The sequence below is a fragment of the Phacochoerus africanus genome, chromosome 7 (genome assembly GCF_016906955.1).
Source record: "Phacochoerus africanus isolate WHEZ1 chromosome 7, ROS_Pafr_v1, whole genome shotgun sequence".
In the NCBI taxonomy this organism is placed as follows: Eukaryota; Metazoa; Chordata; class Mammalia; order Artiodactyla; family Suidae; genus Phacochoerus; species Phacochoerus africanus.
Genome location: NC_062550.1, coordinates 55,788,921 through 55,813,448, shown reverse-complemented (window position 1 = coordinate 55,813,448; position 24,528 = coordinate 55,788,921). Strand labels below are relative to the sequence as shown.

Here is a 24,528-nt window from a genome sequence, read left to right as displayed (position 1 = left end):
AAGAACGCGCTGCCCCGTGAGAACACTGATCTGTCTTAGACAACCTGTTAAGGCTCTTTGAACAACCCATCTACTTTACTTTGGCTTTTGTCATATCAAACCTACGTGAAAAAAAGACATTTAGCAGCTGTGATAATAACGCAAAGCCCTGCAATCAACAAGCCGCCTCTGCGCTTAGGAACCGCAGCCCCAGCAGATAAGCGAAGAGACTAAGTATGAGCTCCCGGGCACCCGTACCTCGGATTCTCAGGAGCGCGAAGGGAATAAGTGTGAGCTCCCAGGCACCCGTACCTCGGACTCTCAGGGGCAAACGACGGAAGTGGTCGCCTGGCGCCGCTCCCTCTTCCGAAATCCAAACTGTTTTGGCTCCACCACTGTTGTCTGCAAACTGGTGGAGGTCCCAGAGCATGGAGGCAGCGCGCTCGCCCCCTACAGCAGGGAAGTTTGTGGTGGTCGGCGGTGGCATCGCGGGCGTTACCTGTGCGGAGCAGGTAAAGCAGGCGCGCAGGCTTCTCCCCTCTCCTCGACCCCGGAGGCGGTGGCGCTCGGGGTTCCCTCCTGCCGCCTTTCCTAGTCCTTTTTCCAGGTAGCTTTCTAGCCGCTTTGTTTTTCTCCCTTCACTCATTCCGGCTCCCAAGTATTGTAGACTGTGTCGTGGCCGTCAGGTGACAGCCTTAGTACCTCTCAAGCTTCGCTTCAGGCGCTGAGAGGAGAGATGGCGAGCAAGTTATTAGCGGGGAAGCTAAAGCACAGTGAACCCGGTTCTGGTCCTAGTAATAGCGGAGCAGAGCGGGGGTTGGGGGGGCTGGGGGTGGGAGGGGTTATAACTAGGAAGTACTTGGTCGGAAAATTCAGCCCCTTTTCTTAAATTAGCTGATTGAATTCCGCTTCCGCCTAAATTCCAGGTCCGTAGTGCATCATAACTAAGAGATAACTAAGTGATAATCTCTTACGTAAGTTTCCTGTACTTGGCACTCCCAAGATACTATAGATATGTCATCTGTAGTAATGTTTTGTAAAACAGCCAGCAAGGGATTAAATACAGCGAGGGAATAAGTTTCTGATTTACAGTGACTTATATGTGACTAGTCAGACCACATATATACATGTATTCCAATAAAGAATGGGTTATTTCGCTGGTAAAAAGTAAACATAAGTAGTCACTGATGTCATAAGAATTTGAAGTATTTTTCCTCAACTCTTAATCTTGGGATGTGTATTTTTCATTTATTCACCAAGTAAACACCTATAATCCAGTCACTGTACTAATGGCTGATCAGATAAATACAGAGAATGGTACCTCCTTTTTAGAGACCCACAGGGTAGTGGAGGAGACATGTAAATTATTTCATCAGTGTGTTTGGTATCTTAGGGGTGCCTTTAGAGTTGGTAAGTAGTAAATTAAGGGAGAAGTATCCTTTCTCACAGTAGATGCCCTTTTGTCTTACAGGCATAGCTCATTTTATTGCACTTTGATTTATTATACTTCACGTTGCATTGTTTACAAGTTGGAGGTTTGTGGCAACCCTGTCCAGCAAGCCTTTTAGGTGCCATTTTTCTGACAGCATCTGCTCACTTTGTGACTCCGTCATATTTTGGAAATTCCTACCAGTATTTCAGACTTGTAAATCATTCTGTTTGTTATGGTGATCTGTGATGAGTAATCTTTGATGTTACTATTGCAAAAAGATTGCAACTCACTGCAGACTCAGATGATGATTAGCATATTTTAGCAAAGTATTTTTTAATTAAGACGTCCATTTTTCTTTTAGAAATAATGCTGTTGTGCACTTAATATTGACAACAGTATAATGCAAACATAACTTTTATATGCACTGGGAAACCAAAATTGCATGTGACTTGCTTTATTGCATTACTCACTTTATTACAGTAGCCTGGAACTGGACCCATAGTATATCTGAGTTATACCTGTATAGAAGAATGAGTAAAAGTTTACCAGGTAGACAAGAAAAGACAGACATTCCAAAGAGATTCCACCTGTGATCTCAGGTGGAAAAGCATGGCATTATCTGGAAGAAGAAAGCTTAAAGCATGTGGTACATAAAGGACAAAGACTGGCAGATACATAAAGGATCTTGTAGTCAAGTTAAGAATTTAGTAAGAACTTATAAGTAGTTGAACAATTTTGAGCAGTGGAGTAATGTGATCAAATGAAAACTTTTGAAAGATAGTTATAATGTGTTTGGGATGGGGTAACTGGTTAATATGAGACTGGAAGGCCAACTTACAGGTGATTTTAGTAATAGGGCTATTGAGGGTCTGGTGGAAACAGAAAGTGGGAAAGTAAATTACAGAATATGCAAAGGAAAGGAAGATGGAGAGAGTGATAATATTGAGAATATTATAGAAAGTTTAAATAAGAAGGCACTAAAAAGAATCTGGTGGGTTTAAAGGCTGTATAGGTGACTTGAATATGCTTAATTTTGATTGTATAGTGGAGATAGAAATAGAGATTGGTGGAGATAAGGAACTGCAGTGAGAGATAAGAAAATATTTTCAAGAAACATAAAGTGAGCGAGAGAGAGGTTGTATAGAGGAAAATGATGAAAAAATTAGCAAGTTAAACTTTGAAATTTTGATAAGGCCAATTTTTTTTTTTTTTTTAAAGTCCGCAGCTATGGCTCATGGAAGTCCCCAGGCTAGGGGTCAAATCGGAGCTGCAGCTGCGGGCCTACACCACAGCCACAACAATGTGAGATCTGCAGCCTGCACCACAGCTTGTGGCAATACCAGATCCTTAACCCACAGAGCTAGGCCAGGAAACGAACCTGCATCCTCACAGACACTATGTGGAGTTCTTAAGCTGGTGAACCACAGTGGGAACTCAGAAAAAGGCTAATATTAAAGTGGCATTTTCTTCCCAGAATATATCCTGATTGGTCATTTGGAGGTGCAGAGTGCCAAAGCACGTAGGAAAGGTGCTGAGGTTATAAATGCTTATAAATCCTGAAGGAGAATGAAATTATTATTTTACAATAAATATAAGTGGGTTTAGCTGTTAATTAGGAAGATAGTTTTCTCATCCTCTGCATGACAATTGTTAGACTTTAGTTTAAATGTATTTTTCATTTTAATCAATGTTAGAGTTGAACATTATTCACCACAATCCCGTAAATATGACCAAGACCCAGGATAATGGAGACCTTTAGGTGAAGAACAGTGAGTTTATAGTTTCCTAAGTTAGCAACATTATTAAAACTACATTTTTCTTGACTCACCCCCATGCCATATGTACTAATACTTTGTTATTTATCTTGTCGTTTCTATTTCTTTTTTAATAAGTTGGCAATTGACTTTCCATCAGAAGATATTCTCCTGATAACAGCTTCTCCTGTTATTAAAGCGGTTACAAATTTCAAGCAGGTAAGAACCTATATGTAACTTTCTTAGTATTAATATTTAAAAACTGCAATAACTTGCATAGCAGTTTGTGTAATTATGGTATTTTAATTGTTAAAAGTGACAAATGCTAGACATGAGGTCTAGCATTAAGTTCAGTTTTATTCTTTTACGGTGGGAAACACTTCAGCATGTTTACCGGTTGAGATTAAGAAACCAGTGGGAAGGCTGAAGATAAAGGAAAGCCAGGAATACATAATAAGGAAGGAGTCCTGAGAAGGTGAGAGACAATGGGATATGGAGCAGAGAGCAGTGGACTGACTTTGAAAAAGTGGGAGTGGGTCAAGGAAGTGGACACAAGCAGAGGAACTTACAGTGGGAAAGAGGTAGTCAGGAGTTCTTAGTGGTCTGTTGACACCAGATGTGAGGTGATTTGCTGAGAATAAAGAGGATAGAATAAGTTCAGAGAACGTTCCAGTGGTGAAAGTCTGAAAAAGTCACTGGGGGACTAGAATATATTACTAAGATGCTGTTGCTCTTCTCACTCTATTGGCATTTGCACCGATGGTGCAGAAGCAGTGGTGGCTACTTATACTGGTAGCCATTGTGTTCTTTACTGCCACATTTAGTTTGAAAAAAAAAAAGCCAATTAGAAAAAAAAAAGTTAGTTTTATTAAATCTTGACCCTTGAGTGCACATCTTTTTAATGTTCTATATGATAAAATGCAATGTATGCATAAAATGCTTCTGCATGTGAGAGTACAACATTGGCTCGAGGAAAAGCAGATGTGCAGTCGCTGACTTGCAACACGAACTAGCTGCTGTTTTCATGGAACATCAGTTTTACTTGAAAGAACAACTGGCAAGCTGATCCTCCATATTTGGAAAATGAATGAAGAGAGCCTGTCACTTCAAGAAAACAGCTGATATTATTTGTTGGTAACATGACAAAATTAGAGCTCTTAAGCAAAAATTAGAATTTTGGAAAATTCATTCTTCACCTTGAGCCTTATAGTACTTCATCTGGAGCCTTATAGTACTTAGGCTTTTCTCATGAGATGATTGGTGATTATAATGAATTTGTTTTTTTTTTAATATTTATTTTCTATGAAATGTGTCAGTATTTGAAAGATCTCTGTGACTTAGGGAAACAATATTGTCCAAATGACTGATGTGTGATGTTACAAGATCTGTTCAAAGTGCAGGATAGACCAGTGGATTTCATAGTAAAAGTAAGAAAAATTCTTGATATGGTTTCAAATTCTACATTTCATCTAATCTTTAAGAAACCATCAGGAGTTCCCATCGTGGCACAGTGGAAACAAACCCAACTAGGAACCATGAGGTTGTGGGTTCGATCCCTGGCCTCACTCAGCGGGTTAAGGATCCGGCATTGCTGTGAGCTATGGTGTAGATTGCAGACACAGCTTGGATCTGGCGTGGCTGTGGCATAGGCCGGCACCTGCAGATCCTATTAGACCCCCTAGCCTGGGAATCTCCATATGCCACGGGTGCAGCCCTAAAAAGACAAAAGACCAAAAAAAAAAAAAAAGAAAAGAAACCATCTCTTGTTGGGTATAGTTATCTGAAAGGGCTGCATATATATGTGTAAGCCTGACCTCTCCTTATATGCTTCAGTCAAAACAACACTGCAGTGGCTTAAACGTAGAAGCAGTTTGAATGCAGAAGCAGATATGCAGCTATTTTATTTTATTTTATTTTTTGTCTTTTGTCTTTTTTTTAGGGCCGCACTTGCAGCATATGGAGGTTCCTAGGCTAGAGGGTCCAATCGGAGCTGTAGCTGCCAGCCACAGCCACAGCCACAACAACACCAGGTCCAAGCCATGTCTGCAACCTACACCACAGTTCATGGCAACGCCAGATCCCCAACCCACTGAGCTAGGCCAGGGATCGAACCCTCAACCCCATGGTTCCTAATTGGATTCATTAACCACTGAGCCACGACGGGAATTCCAGATATGCAGCTATCTTATATTAAGTCAGACATTAAAGAATTGCAAAAATGTAAAACAGGGTTGTTCTTCCCACTTAATTTATTTTGTGAAAAATATTTTTCATTAAAAGTGTATTATTATCTGTTCAGCAGATTTATTATTGGATTTATTATTGTTATTTTTAAGTGAATTAAGACACTTTAACATTTTCTCGGTTTTAATTTCTAGTGCAGCAAATATTGCTAAGTGTAACTCAAGAAAACAAAAGCTCTTCTCAGTCCTCAGTCACTTGCAACAGTGTAAATGGGTCTTGAGACTAAAAGGGTTGGGAACTGCTGCGCTATAGCCATGCAGTAGGATTTCTGTGCAGTGTTTAAAGTCAGATACCAATCTGCAAGGTGTGAGGTTCTTCTATAGCAGACTGGGTATAGGACTAGAGAAAGCAAGTCATTTGGTCAATTGTTGGGAGTTTTAAAAGTAATTAATGGTTAAAGATAAGAGAGCAGAGAAGTAAAGGACTTGGGAAAAAGATGAAATGATCTGTGATGGAGTCTTAGGGGGATAGGCAGAAAGTGAGTCTGCTGGTTTTGGAGAGCAGGAAAGAAGGTCCAAAGACTGGATCACAATAAGGTTAGCTAGTAAGTGGAAAGAGAAAGCTACAAGGATAGGGTATATATGAGCTATTTGATTAAACTATGCAGAAGTAAGTAGTGTTGTCCCATCATTTACAGGCCAGGAAACTGAGGCTCAGTGACTTTCAGGCTTGCCTGAGAGCAGTAGGACTGGTTCAGATCTTGAAATGTGGAGTCTAGCCCTCTTCCCACTGGATATAGTGCAGTTGGCTGATTTTTTGTTTTTTTAATCTGAATAGTGTATAAACAGAAATAAAAGGGTTTTTAAAGAAAAATTTTTATGTATACATTTTTACCTTCTTTATCTAATACAGGTTTCTAAAGTATTAGAAGAATTCGATGTGCAAGAACAACCAAGTACCATGTTAGAAAATCGCTTTCCCAACATTAAGGTTATAGAATCTGGAGTAAAGCAACTGAAGAGTGAACAACGTGTAAGAGAATTTTTTTTTCTTAATGTTATTGCCATTGTTAAATTATGATGAGGTTCTGAGCCTTCTTCGATCCCACCTACACCACCATTACCCAAGTTCCAGCATGTAAATTTTAGTGACATTGGTATCCATTAGTGTTAGAGAAACTTACACTTTTTATAAGTTTATTGGGGTTACAGAATTAGTTTAGTTTGGCATTTTAGGTTTTGCATTTTACCTTAGGGTTAATGTTTATATGATGTTCAGTGTATGCTGGGCAGTGTGTTAAGTACTGGGATATAACTCTAGCAATGGCAGGAACCTGGTCCTAGCAGCTCTCAGTGCCATGGGGAGTGTAGACATGCATACATTTAAAATCGTGTATATGTGGGGAAAAAATAGTTGTTGGAATATTATCAAAGCTATGGTATTAGGTATCAGATTTAAGAAAACCTCACAGATTGAGTTATTTTGTTTGTTTGTTTTTGCTTTTTAGGGCATGTGGCGTAAGGAATTTCCCAGACTAGGGGTCAAATTGGAGCTGCACCTGTCACAGCTCATGGCAGCTTGGGATCCAAGCTGCATCTGGGCAAGGCCAGATCCTCAACCCACAGAGCGAGGCCAGGGATTGAACCCACACCCTCATGGATACTAGTCGGGTTAGTAACCCACTCAGCCACAACGGGAATTCCCAGATTGAGTAATTCTTGAGCTGTGTTTTAAAAGATAGGTGACTTAAGAGTTCTTTTTAGGTGGAAAAAGACATTCCAGGAAGCGTAGATGGCAGTTCATCAACCCAAAGAAAAGAAAGGGGGCATGTGGGATAGTGAGGTTATCAAATGGGTTGGGGGGTGGTGAGTAAAGGAGATTGGCCGTCTAGGCCAGAGAAATAAGTCAATAAAATTACGAAGAGCCTTTTGTATCATGCTGATAAATTGAGTTTATTTTATAACCAGAGAAGAAATAGTAAAGAGATTTTGAGTGGAGGCAGGGATGATAAAGTATTTTTTTAGGAAGGTGCATCTGACACAGTGTCAGGGATGAACTGGAGTAGAGAAGTGGCTGGTAGCCATTCACCAAATTAGAAGGTGGTTATAATAGTCCAGAATGATGTAAGGCCCCATCTAAGGTAGTATCTCAACCTCAGAGTCAGAGGATCTTCAGATGTGCTTTAGGCAAAATGAAAAGTGGGGTTTGTAGTTGCTTCTCTAAAGCAGCTCTCATCTATGAGTTCTGCCTTAGGGAGAAAGCATACATGTCACATTTGAAACATAATTTGATAGGAAAAAAGTAAGCAAAAGTTCTGTTTTGAGAGGGGAAAAGTCAGAAAAAGATGAGTTTTGTGAGAAAAATATTACAAATCTGAATCCAAAAACCAGAGTAAGTTTTTAACACTTATGGTGGTAGTACTTATTCCATAAAATACCCATGACCGTGAAAGTGCATATTGAGGTAGGCTCCAAAGTGTACTAATGAAATGTGAGAGGACTTCCTGTCGTGGCGCAGTGGAAACAAATCCAAATAGGAACCATGAGGTTGCGGGTTCAATCCATGGACTTGCTCAGTGGGTTAAGGATCTGGCATTGCTGTGAGCTGTGGTGTAGGCCACAGACATAGCTTGGATCTGGCGTTGCTGAGGCTCTGGTGTAGGCCGGCTGCAACAGCTCCAATTAGACCCCTAGCCTAGGAACCTCCATATGCAGTGGGTGTGGCCCTAAAAAGACAAAAGACAAAAAAAAAGGAAATTTGCATATTAGGGCATTTGAATGCTTGAGAGTGCCACATGTTTTCCTTTGAGAAGTGTCCCACACAAGGTGCATGTTATCCACCCTTCACCCTTCCTGGTCTTTAATGAATTATAAATGATGTATTTTACCTTCATGTCTACTTCCAAAAATTTGTTAGTACCCAATGAAGAGTTTTTGTGGGGTTTCTTTAGTAGCTAAATGCAAGTTATTTTTTAAATTTGGCCAGTGCCTATAGCTAACTTCTATTAATTAAAATTCTAACTGGATTATCTAAAGGAAGATTTATATACAATTTCTGTATGAGCATACTGTGTTGGTTTATTGGTTTTATGTATTTGTTATGCAGCTGAAGAGTTAAAATGGATAATAACTATCTCCCTGGATATATAAATGCTATTTGCCTTGTTTTATAAATCAAACATGGTGCAAACGTTAACCTCCTAAACCATCCAGCAAAGTCTCATATCTCTGAGTAGCACACGCTTATGTGTATCTGCTTTCTAAATGCTACTGCATATATGTAGATATTCATTCACTGTTAAGGAGCAGACGCAACAGGACTCTAATATGTATTTTTACTCTCATCTACATTTCTTGTCTTTTTTCTTTTTAGTCTTTTTAGGGCTGCACCTGTAGCATATGGAGGTTCCTAGGCTAGGGGTCTAATCAGAGCTATAGCCTCTGGCCTGTGCCACAGCCACAGCCATGCCAGATCCAAGCTATGTCTGTGGCCTACACCACAGCTCACAGCAACACCAGATCCTTAACCCACTGAGCGAGGCCAAGGATCGAACCCGCAACCTCATAGTTCCTAGTCGGATTCATTTCCACTGCGCCACGACGGGAACTCCCATTTCTTAATTAAAATTAGTATAAATTAACTTTAAAGCTAGTACCTGCTAGGATTTAAGATTAACATGTTTTTCACTTACATGGACATATAACCCCCCAAAGATCATGGGGTTTGCTGGTAAAGTGACTGTTATTTGTACTTAAGAATGTAAGTACTATCTTTTAGCACTTCTGATTTTTTTAGTTTAAGAAGACATTTTTGACCCCTTCTACCACATACTCTTCCCTTGTAGGCATTAAGGTCTGATATGATTAGAATCACTAGGTCTTCTTATAGTAACTTGCATTGAGATCAGAAATGTTCATCAGAATGCTCACTGTAAAAAGTTTCTAAATATTTAGTTTTTAATCTGAAGTCAACATACCTTTCCAAACATCATGAGATTCCCTTTTATATGCATAATTTTGGGAGAATATGCCTTTTTCCACAGGAGAAAGACTAGTTTGCATCAGAGAAAGACTAGTTTTAAATGAGTTCATGGCCCTAAAGTAATTAGGAATCACTGGATTGGAAAATGCATTCTTGTGTATAGTTAGCTTTGTCATTGCTGTAACAAAGTATTGAGTGCCACCAAGAGGCAACCTCACTGTAGCTTTTGCTTTTGTCTTATTGAATGTTTAAAGTGCAGTGTACCCATGTATAAAGGTTTCCCCTCTCCATTGCTCTATGGTTTTTACAGTGCATTTTAACTGAAGATGGAAATCAGCATGTTTATAAGAAACTGTGTCTGTGTGCTGGAGCTAAACCAAAATTGATATGTGAAGGAAATCCTTATGTATTAGGAATCCGTGATACAGACAGTGCTCAGGTAACATTTTGACTTTGGGTCATGGGAAAGAATCATGAAGATTTCTTAGACTTTTCTACATTTGAATGGAGGTGTTACATTTATAATGTTAGTTCCTACACTGTCACAGTTTCATGACCCATAGGCCAGAAAGTGGTTATAATGTTTTATTACTACTGTCGATTTGAGTTTAGTTTTAGTTAATAATTTGTCTTGTTTTTTAATTTATGTCCCTCCATTATGTGATAGCCCAGTTACAATGACTGCGGTGAAGATTACAATTTATGTTGCATGCACAGTCATTATTCTGCTGTGATGGGGAATATGTGATTTGCATACAAAAAATGTATTGATCTCTTTCTGAAAGAGAAAACTCCTCAGCAAAGAAATTAATATGCAGAAGATCTTTGTACAGAATCATGACAGAATCTTAGAACTGAAAAAGACACTTTAGTTTATTGTTCTGCTCAAGAACAGTGATAAGCTGTCGCAATAAGGTGAAAGTCTATCTGTGGAACCTTATACACCTTCTTTTGGTAATTTGTTTCAGGGTTCATTGACCCTTATTGTCGAGAGGCTTTTCTTGGTTTCCACTCACAATACTCTTGTCTTACCTCAGGCTCGTTGTTGCCCTATCCCATGAGGTGGTGACTTTAATTTATATAATAAGACTTTATAGTCTTGAAAATTGATAGTATTTTCTTTTAACTTATTCTTTTTCTGTTTTTGTTGTTATTTTGACTGTGGCCGCAGCATGTGAAAGTTCCTGGGCCTGGGATGGAACCCATGCAGCAGCTGTAACTAGAGCCACAGCAGTGAGAAAGGTGGGATCCTTAACCCACTGAGCCACCAGGACGCTCTGTCTTTTAGCTTATGCTTGATTAAATAATTCAGGAATTAGAGAATACTATAAAATATTGGAAGAACTGTATACCTCTCGTAAACATTTCAGGTTCACATTATCAAAGATTGAGTTCATAGCTATGGTTCCAGCAAGGTCCTCTACAGACATGAACTCACTGAATCCCCGTGATAATCCTGTGTGACCGTCATTACTCCCACTCTACAAAGAGGAAACTGAGATGGAGAGACCAAGGAGTTTACTTGTACTTAAGTGTAGGTACTAAGGAATTTACCTGTACTTTTAGCACAGGTACTAAGTTTATCAGAAGTATAGTCTAAACTCATGACATTCATCTCCATGGCCAGTGCTTTTTAATGAAGAGCGGCTTCATTAAAGAGCATTGCTTTCAATGAAGGACAAACTAAAATTAACTTTAGATTTTTTTCTTGTAGAATTTTAAAGAAGTCAGTTTTCAGGGGTTATTTATTGAATATTACAATAAGTTTTTGGGTCAGTTTAATAGCAGTGGTGACCTGACGTAGTAGGAGGAGGAATTTAGCTATTCAGATGTCATCCTGAAGCAATGGGGTTATTCTGTACTTTGAAAAGAATCATAAGAATGGCTATTGGTCATTTTTTTCCTCCAAGCTCATTGTGATCTTTTTTTTTTTGGTGGGGGTGGGGAGGGTGGGAGCATCAGTTAGCTGTCTTATAATGGTAATATTTTTTCAATAAATATTAGACATTATTATGTGCCTGCTAACTCTAAATAGCTTTGTCTCCATCATCTTACTTAATGCTTACAGAAATCTGGAGATACAGTCATTTCTTATTTCCATTTATTTATTTACTTATTTAGTCTTTTTAGGGCCACACCCGCAGCATATGGAGGTTCCCAGGCTAGGGATCTAATTGGAGCTACAGCTGCCAGCCTACACCAGAGCCACAGCAATGCCAGATCTGAGCCTCGTCTGACCTACACCACAGACCATTAACCCAGTGAGCGAGGCCAGGGATCAAACCTGCGATCTCATGATTCCTAGTCAAATTCGTTTCTGCTGCGCCAAGACGGGAACTCCTTGTTTCCATTTATAGTTGGAGAACGTGAGGTGCCGAGAACTTAAACAGCTTGCTCAAGGTCACCCAGTCAGTAACTGCTAAAGTCAGGGACTCTCAAATATATGCTCTTAACCACTGTGCCACTTTGCTTCTCATTTCCTCAAGTTTTGAGTGCCCAGTGGCTGCAGGGAAAATGCGGACTGAGGGATTAGAAGGAAAGGAAGAATCCTCTATCCAGGATGTAGATCAATGTCATGTTGGTAATCATTTTAGTCAAATATTTGGGAATGTGGTAAACCAAAGACAGAACCTCTTGCTGCAGATTCTGAGTATAAATGACAAAGGGCAAGGAAAGTCAGGCGAGGCAGTGCTATAAAAGCAGTTTGGGGTGAAATATGGAGGGAGCATTTATTAATTGGGAGGGTGTGGCCTGGCAGAGTGGGAAAGTGAGATTTATTATCAGCAAAGCCTCTTGCTTCAGGTGTTACTCTCTGTTACAAAATATGCTTTCTTTTTGATGTAGGAATTTCAGAAACAGCTAACTCAGGCAAAGAGAATAATGATCATAGGGAATGGTGGTATCGCACTTGAATTAGTGTAAGTATATATTTTTAAATATTTAAGATTGCTCTATGATTCACATGATTAATGACAGACTAGAAAACATCCTGTTATCCTAAAACTAAAGATAGATATATAATTATTTTTCATAAATCTTCAAGGGAGGAACTCTTTTTTTTTTTTTTTTTTTTAGCTTTCATGGAGTTATAGAGTTGCAAAAGCATGCTTATAAAAGATAAGAGTTTCAGAATTCTCCTGTGGCACACTGCGTTAAGGATCCAGTGTTGTCACTGCAGCAGCTTGGGTTACTGCTGTAAGTGCAGGTTCATTCCCTGGCCTGAGAACTTCCACATGCCTCAGGTGCAGTTTAAAAAAAAAAAAAAGCCATGAAAGTTTAGGGAATGCTTTAGATCTCAAAGGATTGTACACTGGTGACTGGCTAGATTTGACCCATACATATGTTCTTAGAAGCATGTACTGTTACTGGAAAACAATTTAAATGTGTATACCTTTAGAGATTTCTAGTCATAGTCCCCACGACTTTTTCTTTCTTGTACCCATCCTGCTTAACTCATTTACGTTAACCTATTCGGCCCACGAAACCCTAGGTGTTTGTGAGTTCTGTTTCAGGATGGTTGGTACTCCTAGCTCTTATCAAGTGAAATATCACATAATATTTCAGGTTTGAAAAACATTAAAGAGTAGCTTGCAGTAGTCTGCAGAGCATTAATGCACTTTCTTTATGATTTTATCTTACAGCAGATGACTGACTTGGAATAGTCTAGATTTTTTCAGGCTGGAAAGTTGGGTCCGACTGCAAAGAGCACAAATTTATATCACAATAAGGAGTCTGCCAAAGCCTCGTCTTTGCTCACTTTCATTCATTCATTCCAACTCTGAGACTAGATTTTTGCTCCCCCTTTTTAGAGGATATTGAATCCCATTGGAAGCCTGTAAACATTCTTAAGTTGCCTGAGTATGAGCAGTGGCAGTCATCATCATGATTATGAAGTTTGTGGCATTGTATGGAAAAATGCAAAGAAAAACTAGAGAGTCAGAACTAAACTGGAGCAAGAGGAGAGAGACATAGATTTATTTAAAAGGGGCTTTAAATCCTTATGTACACATGACAGATTTTCTCCATCAGTTATCCCCAAAAGTATAACTTAGTATTATTATATTGTTATTGTTGTTATTTACATTGAAAGCTTTCTCACATTCAGAAATGTTCAAAGTCTCACCACATTTAATCCTGTTCCTCACTTTCTTTAGATTGGAATTGAAGACCGTACTGGGATAAAGCTCATAGTTTTATATTCAGTATACTCTTTGGTAATTTAAGAAAGCTTCCATATAGTTCTCTTCTCTCAGTTTAGGTTCACTGAATGATGAGACCTTGTCTTCTCAAAAAATGACATATCCAAACCCAGTCTGCTTTCTGAAAGCCCCTGTGTCCCACTGAGGCTAACAGTGATTTTCTTCTTATACTTTTATTTAAGTTATTAGCTCTTTTGTTCTTTGCAAATATAGGTTAATCATTTCTTTTTCAAACAGACATAGTTTTTCATAATTTCATTAAATATGGTACCTCACTGTTAACTGTTTTTAAAAGTGGTTTTAATAATGAAAAAAACAATATTTCCTGTGTGATGATACCTTTGTGCTTATGCTTTTTTTTTCTTTTTTTTGCTCTTTAGGGCTGCACCTGTGGCATATGGAAGTCCCTAGGCTATGGGTCAAATCAGAACTGCAGCTGCCAGCCACAGCCACAGCAATGCCAGATCCCAGCCACATCTGCAACCTGCACCACAGCTTATGGCAACACCGGATCCTTAATCCACTAAGTCAGGCCAGGGATCTACCCCGTATCCTCATGGATACTAGCTGGGTTCATTACCACTGAGCCACAACTGGACCTCCTTATGTATCTTTCTGAGGACAGTAGTTCATAGGGTAAAAGGATTGGAGGGTACCCTGTGAGGAAGAGCACATCAGGAGTTACTTGTGGTTATGTATAACAATGACCTGCTGGTCAAGCATGAGTATTTTAAGCTGTATTGTATGTGTTGTGTTGCTTTATTACTTTAAAATGCAAAAAATGATCATTAGAGAAATTTTCTAGTTTATAAAAGTCAAGAAAAGTGTTATGGTAACTATGTGCCTGTATGTAAATTGAAATATAAAATTTATTACCAAATCTCTGCTTTCTGCTCATCAGTAAAGCTGTATGACCTAAGTAGCATTAGATAGAATGGTCTCCATGTAATCTGAAATTTAGTAACTATAAATATTCTTTGCTGGCATAGGAGAAGAGGAAAAATACCCATTGGAGAAGGCAAGGGACTCCATTACCATACACCAAAAAGTGTGAACATCAGGTGACCTGGAGTCAGGTGCACTAAATGTTCTTTTTCCTTACCATCTGCTTATTGATTAGCCTTGAAAAGTAATATAACCTGTATTATATCACTGGTAAATAAAGATGGCAGTACTTTTTCCAAAATAAATGTTATACGTTAGTAACATTAATACAGTATACTTTTTTTCTTAATTTTTTATGGCCACACCTGTGATACATGGAAGTTCCTGGGCCAGGGATTGAATCCGAGCTGCAGCTGTGACCTGTGCCACAGGTACAGCAACACTGACTCCTTTAATCTACTGCCCCAGGTTGGGGAACTGAACCCACAACACCCCAGCGACCTTGAGCCACTGCAGATGGATTCTTAACCCACTGTGCCACAGCAGGAACTCTCACAATTTACTTTTATTACCATTGCAATTTCAAAAGAAATTCTAGTATATTTAGGGTGACCATATATTCTGTTTCTCCAGGATTGTCCTAATTCATTTGTACCAAAACAAATGACAGATAAGTTATAATGGACATCAGGGACTTTGTGGAATGAGTATCAAGAAAACCATACTCTCAATGCCCAAATCTAGAAATAAAACTGTAGTTTCCCAGGGTCTCTGGCTACCTCATGAACAGTAATGGAAGTTGGCTTCTATATACCTTGGCCATTCCTTTCTTCCTCTAAGATCCTTCATTTTTCTGTGAACTGGGTCTTTCTTGGGTTAGATGACTTAGAAATTTCCGAGATGAAGGGAATTCGTTGCAGGTTAATGATGCCTTTATAACAAGGTTAAGATTCTCTTTTTTCTGTGTCCTTTCACAATGTGCTTTGAATATATAAAATATTTGTGAGCAGAAAAGTCAGCTTTTCTCAATATTGTAGCTATGTACCATCCATCTATCCATTACCAATTATACTGAAACTAGATAAAAAGGCACTGCTCACTCCTGGGAACTCTGGGGGACATTATATAATAACTGTGTTTAGAAATGGAACACATTGAAGTGATATTCATTGCAGTGAAATTTTACCTGATATTCAGTATATATATTGATCACTTATATACTCTTTCAGTAAACTGGTTCAATTTCCTTTATTATTTATTCTACTTTAACTTGTATTATCCTGAAAAGGTGTTATATTCCTCTCTATAATCATTCTCAGTTTGCCTTAAAATATTTTCTTTACTTTTGCCTTAAGAGATAATTGTTATTTGTCAATGCACAGATTTCTTCTTAGGCCTCTGAAATTGCTCTAAGTCACTTTTGTCTTCCTTTTAGGTATGAAATCGAAGGCTGTGAAGTAATTTGGGTCATTAAAGATAAAGCTATTGGGAATACTTTCTTCGATGCAGGAGCAGCTGAATTCTTGACTTCAAAGCTCATTGATGAAAAATCAGAGACTAAAATTGCACAAAAAAGAACCAGATATACAACTGAAGGTAAATGCAGCATCTAGCTCATTGATTCACAGATGAAGCTTTATTTTTTTAACCATATAGAAAAAGGCTATATGAAAATTTAGCAAAATATTTTATTTGGAAGATAGGAATATAGATAATATTTATTTCTATAGCCTATGACTTTTTAAGATTTTACATATATATGTATATATATGACATTTTACAAAAAATATGTGTCACTAAAACTAAAAACTTAAAGTGAATTAAATAAACCAGCCCATCTGCATCTTTTTAGACAGGCTGCAATTGGACAGTACCTATGGTAATTTTATAAAAAATGCAGTGAGTTTAAAAACAAATACAGAAAAAAAAAAAAATATATATATATATATATATATATACACAGGAGTTCCCTGGTGGCCTAGCAGTTAAGGATTTGGCATTATCACCACTGTGACTTGGGTTCGATCCCTGGCCCAGGAACTTCCATCTGCCAAGTGGGCACAGCCAAAAAAAAAAAATGTAAAAAATAAAAACAAACGCAATAATTAGTATATAAGAGCTTTTTTATTTTTTTTAAAAAATTTGGCTTATAAAATTGAACAAGAATTTTGTAAGTTTAGGGGGTACTAAAAATTGACAACATTTTCAAAATTTGATGTCTAATTTTCTTACCCTTCATATCAGTGTATATAACGTCCATAATATTGAATGTGTTTGTACACAACACTTGATTGAAAGATTACCCATTTTATATCTCTATATCACAAAGTATTAAAATAATGAATAAAATGATTGATATAGGTAAGTTTAGTCCTGTTTTATATATGAGAATTATTACATTGCCTAAAAACTTCTGAACACAAGCATAATTTTCTGCCTGGCAGTTTTTATATCATTTCAGTTTTGAATTGAGTTTATCTCTTTAGGAAGGAAAAAGGAAACACAGACCAAAGCTCATGCTGGTAATATAGGCAGTGCCTTGGGACCAGATTGGCATGAAGGGTTGGATCTTAAAGGAACAAAAGAGGTATGTTTTCATACACTGTTTAAACATGTCTAGATGCAATTTAAATTCTCGAACTGTCTGTTAAAGACTGGTTATAAATATATAGTCAAAGAATTGTTGGAGTTCTCATGGTGGCTCAGCAAAAATGAATCTGGCTAGCATCCATGAGGACGCAGGTTCGATCCCTGACCTTGCTCATTGGGTTATGGATCCGGCATTGACATGAGCTGTGGTGTAGTTCAAAGACACAGTTCAGATCCTGCTTTGCTGTGGCGTAGGCCGGCAGCTACAGCCTTGATTCAACCCCTTGCCTGGGAACCTCCATATGCCATGGGTGCGGCCCCAAAAAGAAAAAAAATTTAAAAAGAGAATTGTTAGGACACTTTACTTAAAATCCATGATGGTAGGAAAGGACTTAAGTGCTACTTGGCTCGGTTGAACTCTCCAGAGAGAGATGTCCATACCAGACTTTAGTGAATACACTTGTCCTATTCTAAATTAATCTTTTCTCAATTAATAATATTTTATATGTATTATAATATTTTAAAGGTCATTAGATTCTAAATAAAACATATTTAATATCCTAATTCTATAAGAAGATGACTTGGCTCTAACTCATTTCATTTACTAGATGTTTTAGTTTCTTAATAGTTGTAAAAAGGCTTCAGTATTTAAATATTGTAAGAAACATATGTGCAATCCTTATTATGTGTATGATTTTGGCCTTCAGTAGGTTGGAGGGGGCTGGCTTCACAGAATATCTAATTTTTGTGATGGAAATTTTTCCTGAGGTTAATGGTATTTTTAACCTGGGACCTTCAGTTTAGTTCAGTGAACATTTATTATCTCCTACCTAATTGGCACTATACTAAGATTATGGAATGTAACAGTCTGGGATATGTCAACTTATTTGTTTAGTCTACAATAGTCATAATTTTCAAAAAATATGTATAGTTGTCAGTGAGGCTTATTATTGAAATATATGCTCTCACTGCTACCTGCCTTTTCAACTACTTGATCTCTTTAAGTGCTGGATGAGTTTTTTCTGCTCACTCCTTTCACACACAGAAATTTAGAGGCATGTTTGGGGGCATAGAGTGTGTTTTCATTTATACTCTAAGAATTATTTTTTCTATATGTTTCTATAAATGTATTGTAAATTTTTTCTTCATCACCAGTAACCCAAGTCATTCTTTTTGGAAGTATCATGATGACCAGTACTTCTTTATTTTAGTTTTCTCATAAGATTCACATTGAAACTATGTGTGAAGTAAAGAACATCTACCTTCAGGCAGAATTTAGAATTTCTGAGAAAAAGTCCTTGACTTTTCCAAAAGACCATCATAATCAGTCAGTGACAACTGACAAAGGTAAGTGAACCCACTTATTTTAAAAGAAGACAACTTAATCTTGCTTTATTAATGTGTTTTTTAAAACTTCATATTTCCATAAAATTAAATGTGAAAAGTAAAATAGAACCGTAATTTAATAACATAAGCCATTTGTTTCACTACTCCTTATTTTCTAACAAGTGAAATTGTATGAGTTTAACATTTTATGTAGGGCTCATTGTGTTTTGACCATCATAACCCTGTGAGTGATTCACAGTATCTTGGAGGTCAAGACAAAACATAAAATCTAAAAAAAACCTGAGGCTCTCAGAGGTGAAGTGAAATCCTCAAAAGCAAACAAATTGAAATCTATAAATTTGAAACCAAGACAAAGATTTTATAAAATTCCTATGCTACACTTCTGTGGGAACTGCTCAAATACACTCAGCCAGACCTGTTGTTTGAGGTATCCCACTGCTCTGAATTCTTTGAATTTTTTCCATAGGAAAAGGGAGTGTTAGAGTTTGAATGAATAATGGGAAACACTGAAAAGTGAGTTAACCTAGCTGGACTAAATTCAGTGGAGTATAATCTATTAATAAAGATTTTTAAAGAAATTCGTAGGGTGATTATCAATTTAAATTTACTTTGTTAGAATTTCTATGTCTAAATTTGAAGGGAAAATGTTTAGAATGCCTGCCATGGTTTTTCAAGTATACCCAAAATAAGAAGGTGGCATTGGTTGCATTAAAATTGTTTCAGCAAATGTACCTTATAAATATTATTAAGGGTTCTTGGTTTTTTTTGGGGGGGGGGTTGTTTTTTTGTTTTTTGTCTTTTGAGGGCCACACCTGTGGCATATGGAGGCTCCACCACAGAGCACGGCAGCACCGGAGTGAGTGAGGCGAGGGATCGAACCCGCAACCTCATGGTTCCTAGTTGGATTCGTTTCTGCTGTGCCATGACAGGAACTCCAAGGGTGGTTGTTTTTTAAAGGCATCTCCTGCGTTTTTTTGTTTTTGTTTTTTTTTTCTTCTTCTAATCATATTCACAAAAGCTATAGACAATTGGTGGTAATTACATCTGAGAATAATTTTTTTTTATTTTATTTCAAGAGATATGGCCTGTATATGTGGAACTGACCAATGAAAAGATATATGGCTGTGATTTCATTGTCAGTGCTACAGGAGTTACACCAAATACAGAACCTTTTCTTTGTGGCAACAATGTAAGATGAAAATTTTTGTCTCATTGTAATTATTTATGAAGATCTCTAATTCTCAAGCATGAATTGTGTTTTGGCACAGAACTGTAACTTAAAATGGCTGAAAGCAACTTAGTTTATATTCATGTCTTGATTTGCAGTATTTTTTTTTATTACTTCAAGTCCTTAAGCAGTTAACATCCCGGCATAAATGTCATTATTAAAGGGACATAATCCACAATTTATTGAAAAGTTGCTTAAAAGTGATTCTTCTAGAGAAACTGTCTTGTATTTCTTGCTGTTTAGCATTTGAAGCTTACAAAAACTGAGAAGTACTTTCGTAATTATGAGCGCAGTAGTCTTATGGTTAAGTGGGGGTTTTTTTATTTTGGCTGCATCAGTAGCATGTGGGAGTTCCCGGACCAGGGATCAAACCCCCACACCACAGCAGCAAGCCAAACGGCTGCAGTGACAATACCAGATCCTTAACCTAGTGTACCACAAGAGAACTCCTAGGGTTTGGGTAATTTTGATGCTAAGTTCTAAGAATGTTATGGGTTTGTCTTAGAAGGCATTTGATTCCCTAGAAATTCAGCTTAGCTGTCTAAACTTTTGCAGCCATTTTTCACTTTATTAAAGATCAGCATATCAACATGCTGATCATACCAGTAGAAATTTGTCTTACTTTAGAATGAAAAATTCATGTTTCATTTTTCTTACCCCATATGCTTATGAAGAACATTGTTTAGTTTGATGTAGGAGACGATGGTGGCCTGAAAGTAGATGATCATATGCACACGTCCCTTCCTGACATCTATGCTGCAGGTGACATCTGCACGGCATCATGGCAGCCCAGCCCAGTCTGGCAGCAGGTAAGCCAGTATACATGATCACATGTTTTTTATCAGAGACTATCTGAAAATACAGGCGTTACTGCCAGCAAATCCAACTTTCTGTGGTTTTCCAACTTTTCTACTTTAAGTAGGAAGCTATCATTAAGTTATTTTGTTACACAAACAACCAGCTAACAAAAAGAATGGCAGAATTTTTCTATTTTCGTAAGTCGTTATATAGTAATGAAATAGACTGGGATATCTTGTAATTTAAAAAGAATTATAGTAGTTCCTGTCATGGCTCAGCGGTTAATGAACCCAACTAGTGTCCATAAGGACACAGGTTCAATCCCTGGCCTTGCTCAGTGGCTGTGGTTTGGGCCAGCAGCTGCAGCTCCGATTCGACCCCTAGCGTAGGAACCTCCATATGCCTTGAGTGTGGCCCTAAAAAGACAAAAAAAAAAGAGAGAAAAAGAAAAGAATTATGGCTGATACATTGTTTCTCATGCTCAGATGCTTATCAGCTGCTATCCACTGAACTTTCTGTGATGACAGAAATGCTCTGTACTTCTGCAGCGTACAGTCAGATAGCCACTAGCCTCATGTCTACCAAGCACTTGAAATGTGGCTAATGTGACTGAGAAACTGAATTTTAATCTTACTTTAATTAATTAATTTGGGGTTTTGTTTTTTTTGTTTTTTGTTTTTTGTTTGGTTTTTAGGGCCGTGCCCATGGCACATGGAACCCTTGGGATCCTTGACACACTGAGAGAGGCCAGGGATCGAACCCACGTACTCATGAATACTGGTTGGATTTGTTTCCAGTGTGCCACAACAGGAACTCCTACTTTTAATTAATTATGTGGCTAGTGGCTCTGATTCTAGATAGCACAGCTTTAGATTTAAAAATAGCAAACTGAGATTACAAACCACAAAAGTAAAGCATTCTGTTCCTATTCGGTCTCTGGGAATTATTACTGAAATAATGTTCCTGTAGTAAACAGTTCTTCCTCAGCCTAACAACCCCTTCCATGAATCTGGACTTCCTGCCCTTACAGGGTTGCCTACCTCCTATTGGTGAAGCAGAAGTCTTAGAGGAAGATACTCAGACAGTGGCCAGAGGTAGGTTGTCTTAGGAGGAGTAGAGAGCAGAGTAGAGACAGCAGATGTTACAGATAAAGGAACCAGTCGGGAATTCCTGTTGTGGCTCAGAGGAATTGAACCTAAGTAGTATCCATAAGGGCTCAGGTTCCATTCCTAGCCTTGCTCAGTGGGTTAAGGATCCGTTGTTGCCGTGAGCTGCAGTGTAGGTTGCAGATGAGCTCAGATCTGGCATTGCTGTGACTGTAGCATAGGCCAGCAACTGTAGCTCTGATTCAACCCCTAGCTGGGGAACTTCCGTATGCCCCAAGTGCGGCCCTAAAAAGAAAAAAAAAGAACCAGTAAGCACTTGGTGAAAAATCAACCAACTCCACAGGCAGTAGGGATGTTATTCAGATCAACTGTGGAGTGTAAAAGTAGTGGAAGAACTAGACGTATTTTAAGAGACAGTTTTATTATTTTGTGTTTTTATATACATCAGAGAGAGCATCAATAGTAAGTGCTTTCAGCCATATTTCTAAAATGCTTCACCCAGGAGTTCCTGTCGTGGCGCAGTGGTTAACGAATCCGACTAGGAACCATGAGGTTGCGGGTTCGATCCCTGCCCTTGCTCAGTGGGTTAACGATCCGGCGTTGCCGTGAGCTGTGGTGTAGGTTGCAGACGCGGCTGGGATCCTGCGTTGCTGTGGCTCTGGCGTAGGCCAGCGGCTACAGCTCCAATTAGACCCCTAGCCTGGGAACCTCCATATGCCGTGGGAGCGGCCCAAGAAAAGGCAAAAAGACAAAAAAAAAAATGCTTCTCCCAGCTTGTCACTTTTCTCTAAAGTGACATCCTACATCATTTTTATGGCATATCTCAATTACGATTTGGAGTTTGTGGATTTTTTTTTTTTTTTACATTTCAGTCCTCTGAGAGTTGAGTCTAGGGGATACATAAATTACACCCTTTATGTGCCTCATACTCTGACACAGGAAAGAAACATCCAAAAATAAACAGGGGTTTCTTACTCACCTATTAGTGAATGTAATAAACTCCATCTCTTAATTGGCAGAAGCAGTGTGTACACTATAATCAGTTTGTTTTATATAGTCCAAGACACAAACTGAAGAGAGTCGGAAGCTGGAATACAGTGGGTAATGGTGCAGCAGTGTAATGCTGCAGACCTCTTCCCTTAGCTCTGTTCTGGCTGTTACTGTGCTCAGTTCACTCTGCGCTCTTAGTATAGATTGCCCCTTCCTTCCTTCAGCAGACTTACCTTGTTTACAGAGAGGAGACTGAATTTAAAAAAAAAAAAAGAGAGAGAGACAGTTCAAAAAAAAAGTCTATCACTTCTACCAGAAGTGCCTCAAGTTTATGTCCATGATTGTGGCTTTTTTGCACACAGAAAGACATTAGTTATACACATATGAGGTGTAAGTCAAATACCAAAATCAGTTGGTGTGGACTGGTGAGTGCTACTGTGGCAGAGATGATAAAATCAGTTATGTAACAAGCTAGATCTAACCATCAAGGACTGTCAAACATTGAACCCCATCAAGGACTTTTACTAGGTTAAAGTGATGACATTTTTCAGATAATAACATTGAAAAGTTAAATTGCATAACATTTTTTATTTCAGATGCGGCTGTGGACCCAGGCCAGACAGATGGGGTGGTATGCAGCGAAATGCATGGCCGCAGCTAGTGTAGGGGAGTCTATTGACATGGATTTCAGCTTTGAGCTTTTTGCTCATGTAACAAAATTTTTTAACTATAAGGTAAGATAGATAAGCAAATCAGTGCCTTTCCTTACTCGTTAGTCTTATAACTATGGTCATCTGATTTTTTCACATGAATGAAAATTTACATGGTTTTTAGTCACTTTACCAAAAATGTGTGACAGCTTTCCTCTCTACTTGCAAATCAGTACCTGGTATTATTGCTGGTCCTAATTCCTAATCATCTGTTCATCATTACCTTCCTTCTCGCTGGAGTATTTTATGATTAAGGGGGGTGTAAATCTCTTCCAAATTTGTTTTCTGTTGGTACATTTCTGGTTTTGAGATTCACTCCTTCTTTATCAAGGGAACTAACAGCTTTTCAAAGTGAAGAATGAGCCAGTATGGAGCAGGTACTTCCCCATACCTATTATTTAATCCTCTCCATCATTCTGAGGCAAGTTTTTTCTTCCTAATTTACGATAAGGAAAAATATACACATACAAATATATACATAAGGTACAGAGAGATTAAACAACTTGCCCCTGAAAGATCTATCTCAGTTCCTCACTAGATCATTAAATCATGACTCCAGGATAATGTCGTCCACATCCTACATATTTGTCTATTCACTAGATACTTTTAATGTTCATATACATTGTGTGGTAGTGTCATCTGTAGCATAAATGCATGCCATACAAATGTTTTTTGGGGGGACCCTCCCAATGGCACTTTCAGCTGTAAAATTTATAGATTTACCATTCTAGTGAAACACAAAATAACGACATATTATGTTTCTTTTTTTGTACACTCACTAAAATAAATTTTTTATCTTTCTCTAGGTTGTATTGCTGGGAAAATACAATGCCCAGGGCTTAGGGCCAGATCATGAATTATTACTGAGGTGTACCAAAGGACAAGAGTACATCAAAGCCATCCTGCAGAACGGGAGAATGATGGGAGCTGTCTTAATTGGTGAAACTGATTTAGAAGAAACATTTGAAAACTTAATTTTAAACCAGATGAATCTTTCAGCATATGGAGAAGATCTACTAGATCCAAACATTGATATAGAAGATTATTTTGACTAAGAAGAGCATTTCAAGAGCCACATCAGGTTCCAAATCAAACACAAAAGTCACACGTCAATAAAGTAAATGACTGCACTGATTTAACGATGACCATCTGAAGTTAAAAATACTGAAATACAAGGATTTAAAAAATAAAGTTCTGAAGATGAAATCAGTTCAAATACTTTATTTACACATTTTTTTCTAACACAAAATTAACCATGAATTATGTGAAGAATTAATTTCTGTGTTTTAAACTTAGAGACATTCATCTCTAATTTACCTTTAGAGCAAATTTAACTAGCTTGTTGT

The 24,528-nt window shown here is 38.0% G+C and overlaps 1 protein-coding gene across 4 annotated transcripts; it reads left to right on the top strand.

The window, feature by feature from the left end:
• Nucleotides 1–274: 274 nt before the first annotated feature.
• On the top strand, nt 275–24,388 carry PYROXD1 (pyridine nucleotide-disulphide oxidoreductase domain 1). Of its 4 annotated transcripts, none has more exons than XM_047787437.1 (12): nt 276–491; nt 3,304–3,384; nt 6,262–6,381; nt 9,641–9,769; nt 12,175–12,248; nt 15,850–16,010; nt 16,901–17,001; nt 18,215–18,350; nt 19,427–19,539; nt 20,265–20,387; nt 23,069–23,206; nt 23,989–24,388. In XM_047787437.1, exons 1-12 carry the CDS (start codon nt 408–410, stop codon nt 24,235–24,237), a joined length of 1,509 nt encoding a protein of 502 aa, XP_047643393.1. In that variant the 5' UTR covers nt 276–407; the 3' UTR covers nt 24,238–24,388. The 4 variants fall into 4 exon arrangements, with proteins under 4 accessions (XP_047643394.1, XP_047643393.1, XP_047643395.1 ...); XM_047787439.1 differs by having other exon boundaries at nt 453–586; XM_047787438.1 differs by lacking the exons at nt 23,069–23,206; nt 23,989–24,388 and adding an exon at nt 21,407–21,578 and having other exon boundaries at nt 275–491.
• The last annotated feature ends 140 nt before the right edge of the window (nt 24,389–24,528 follow it).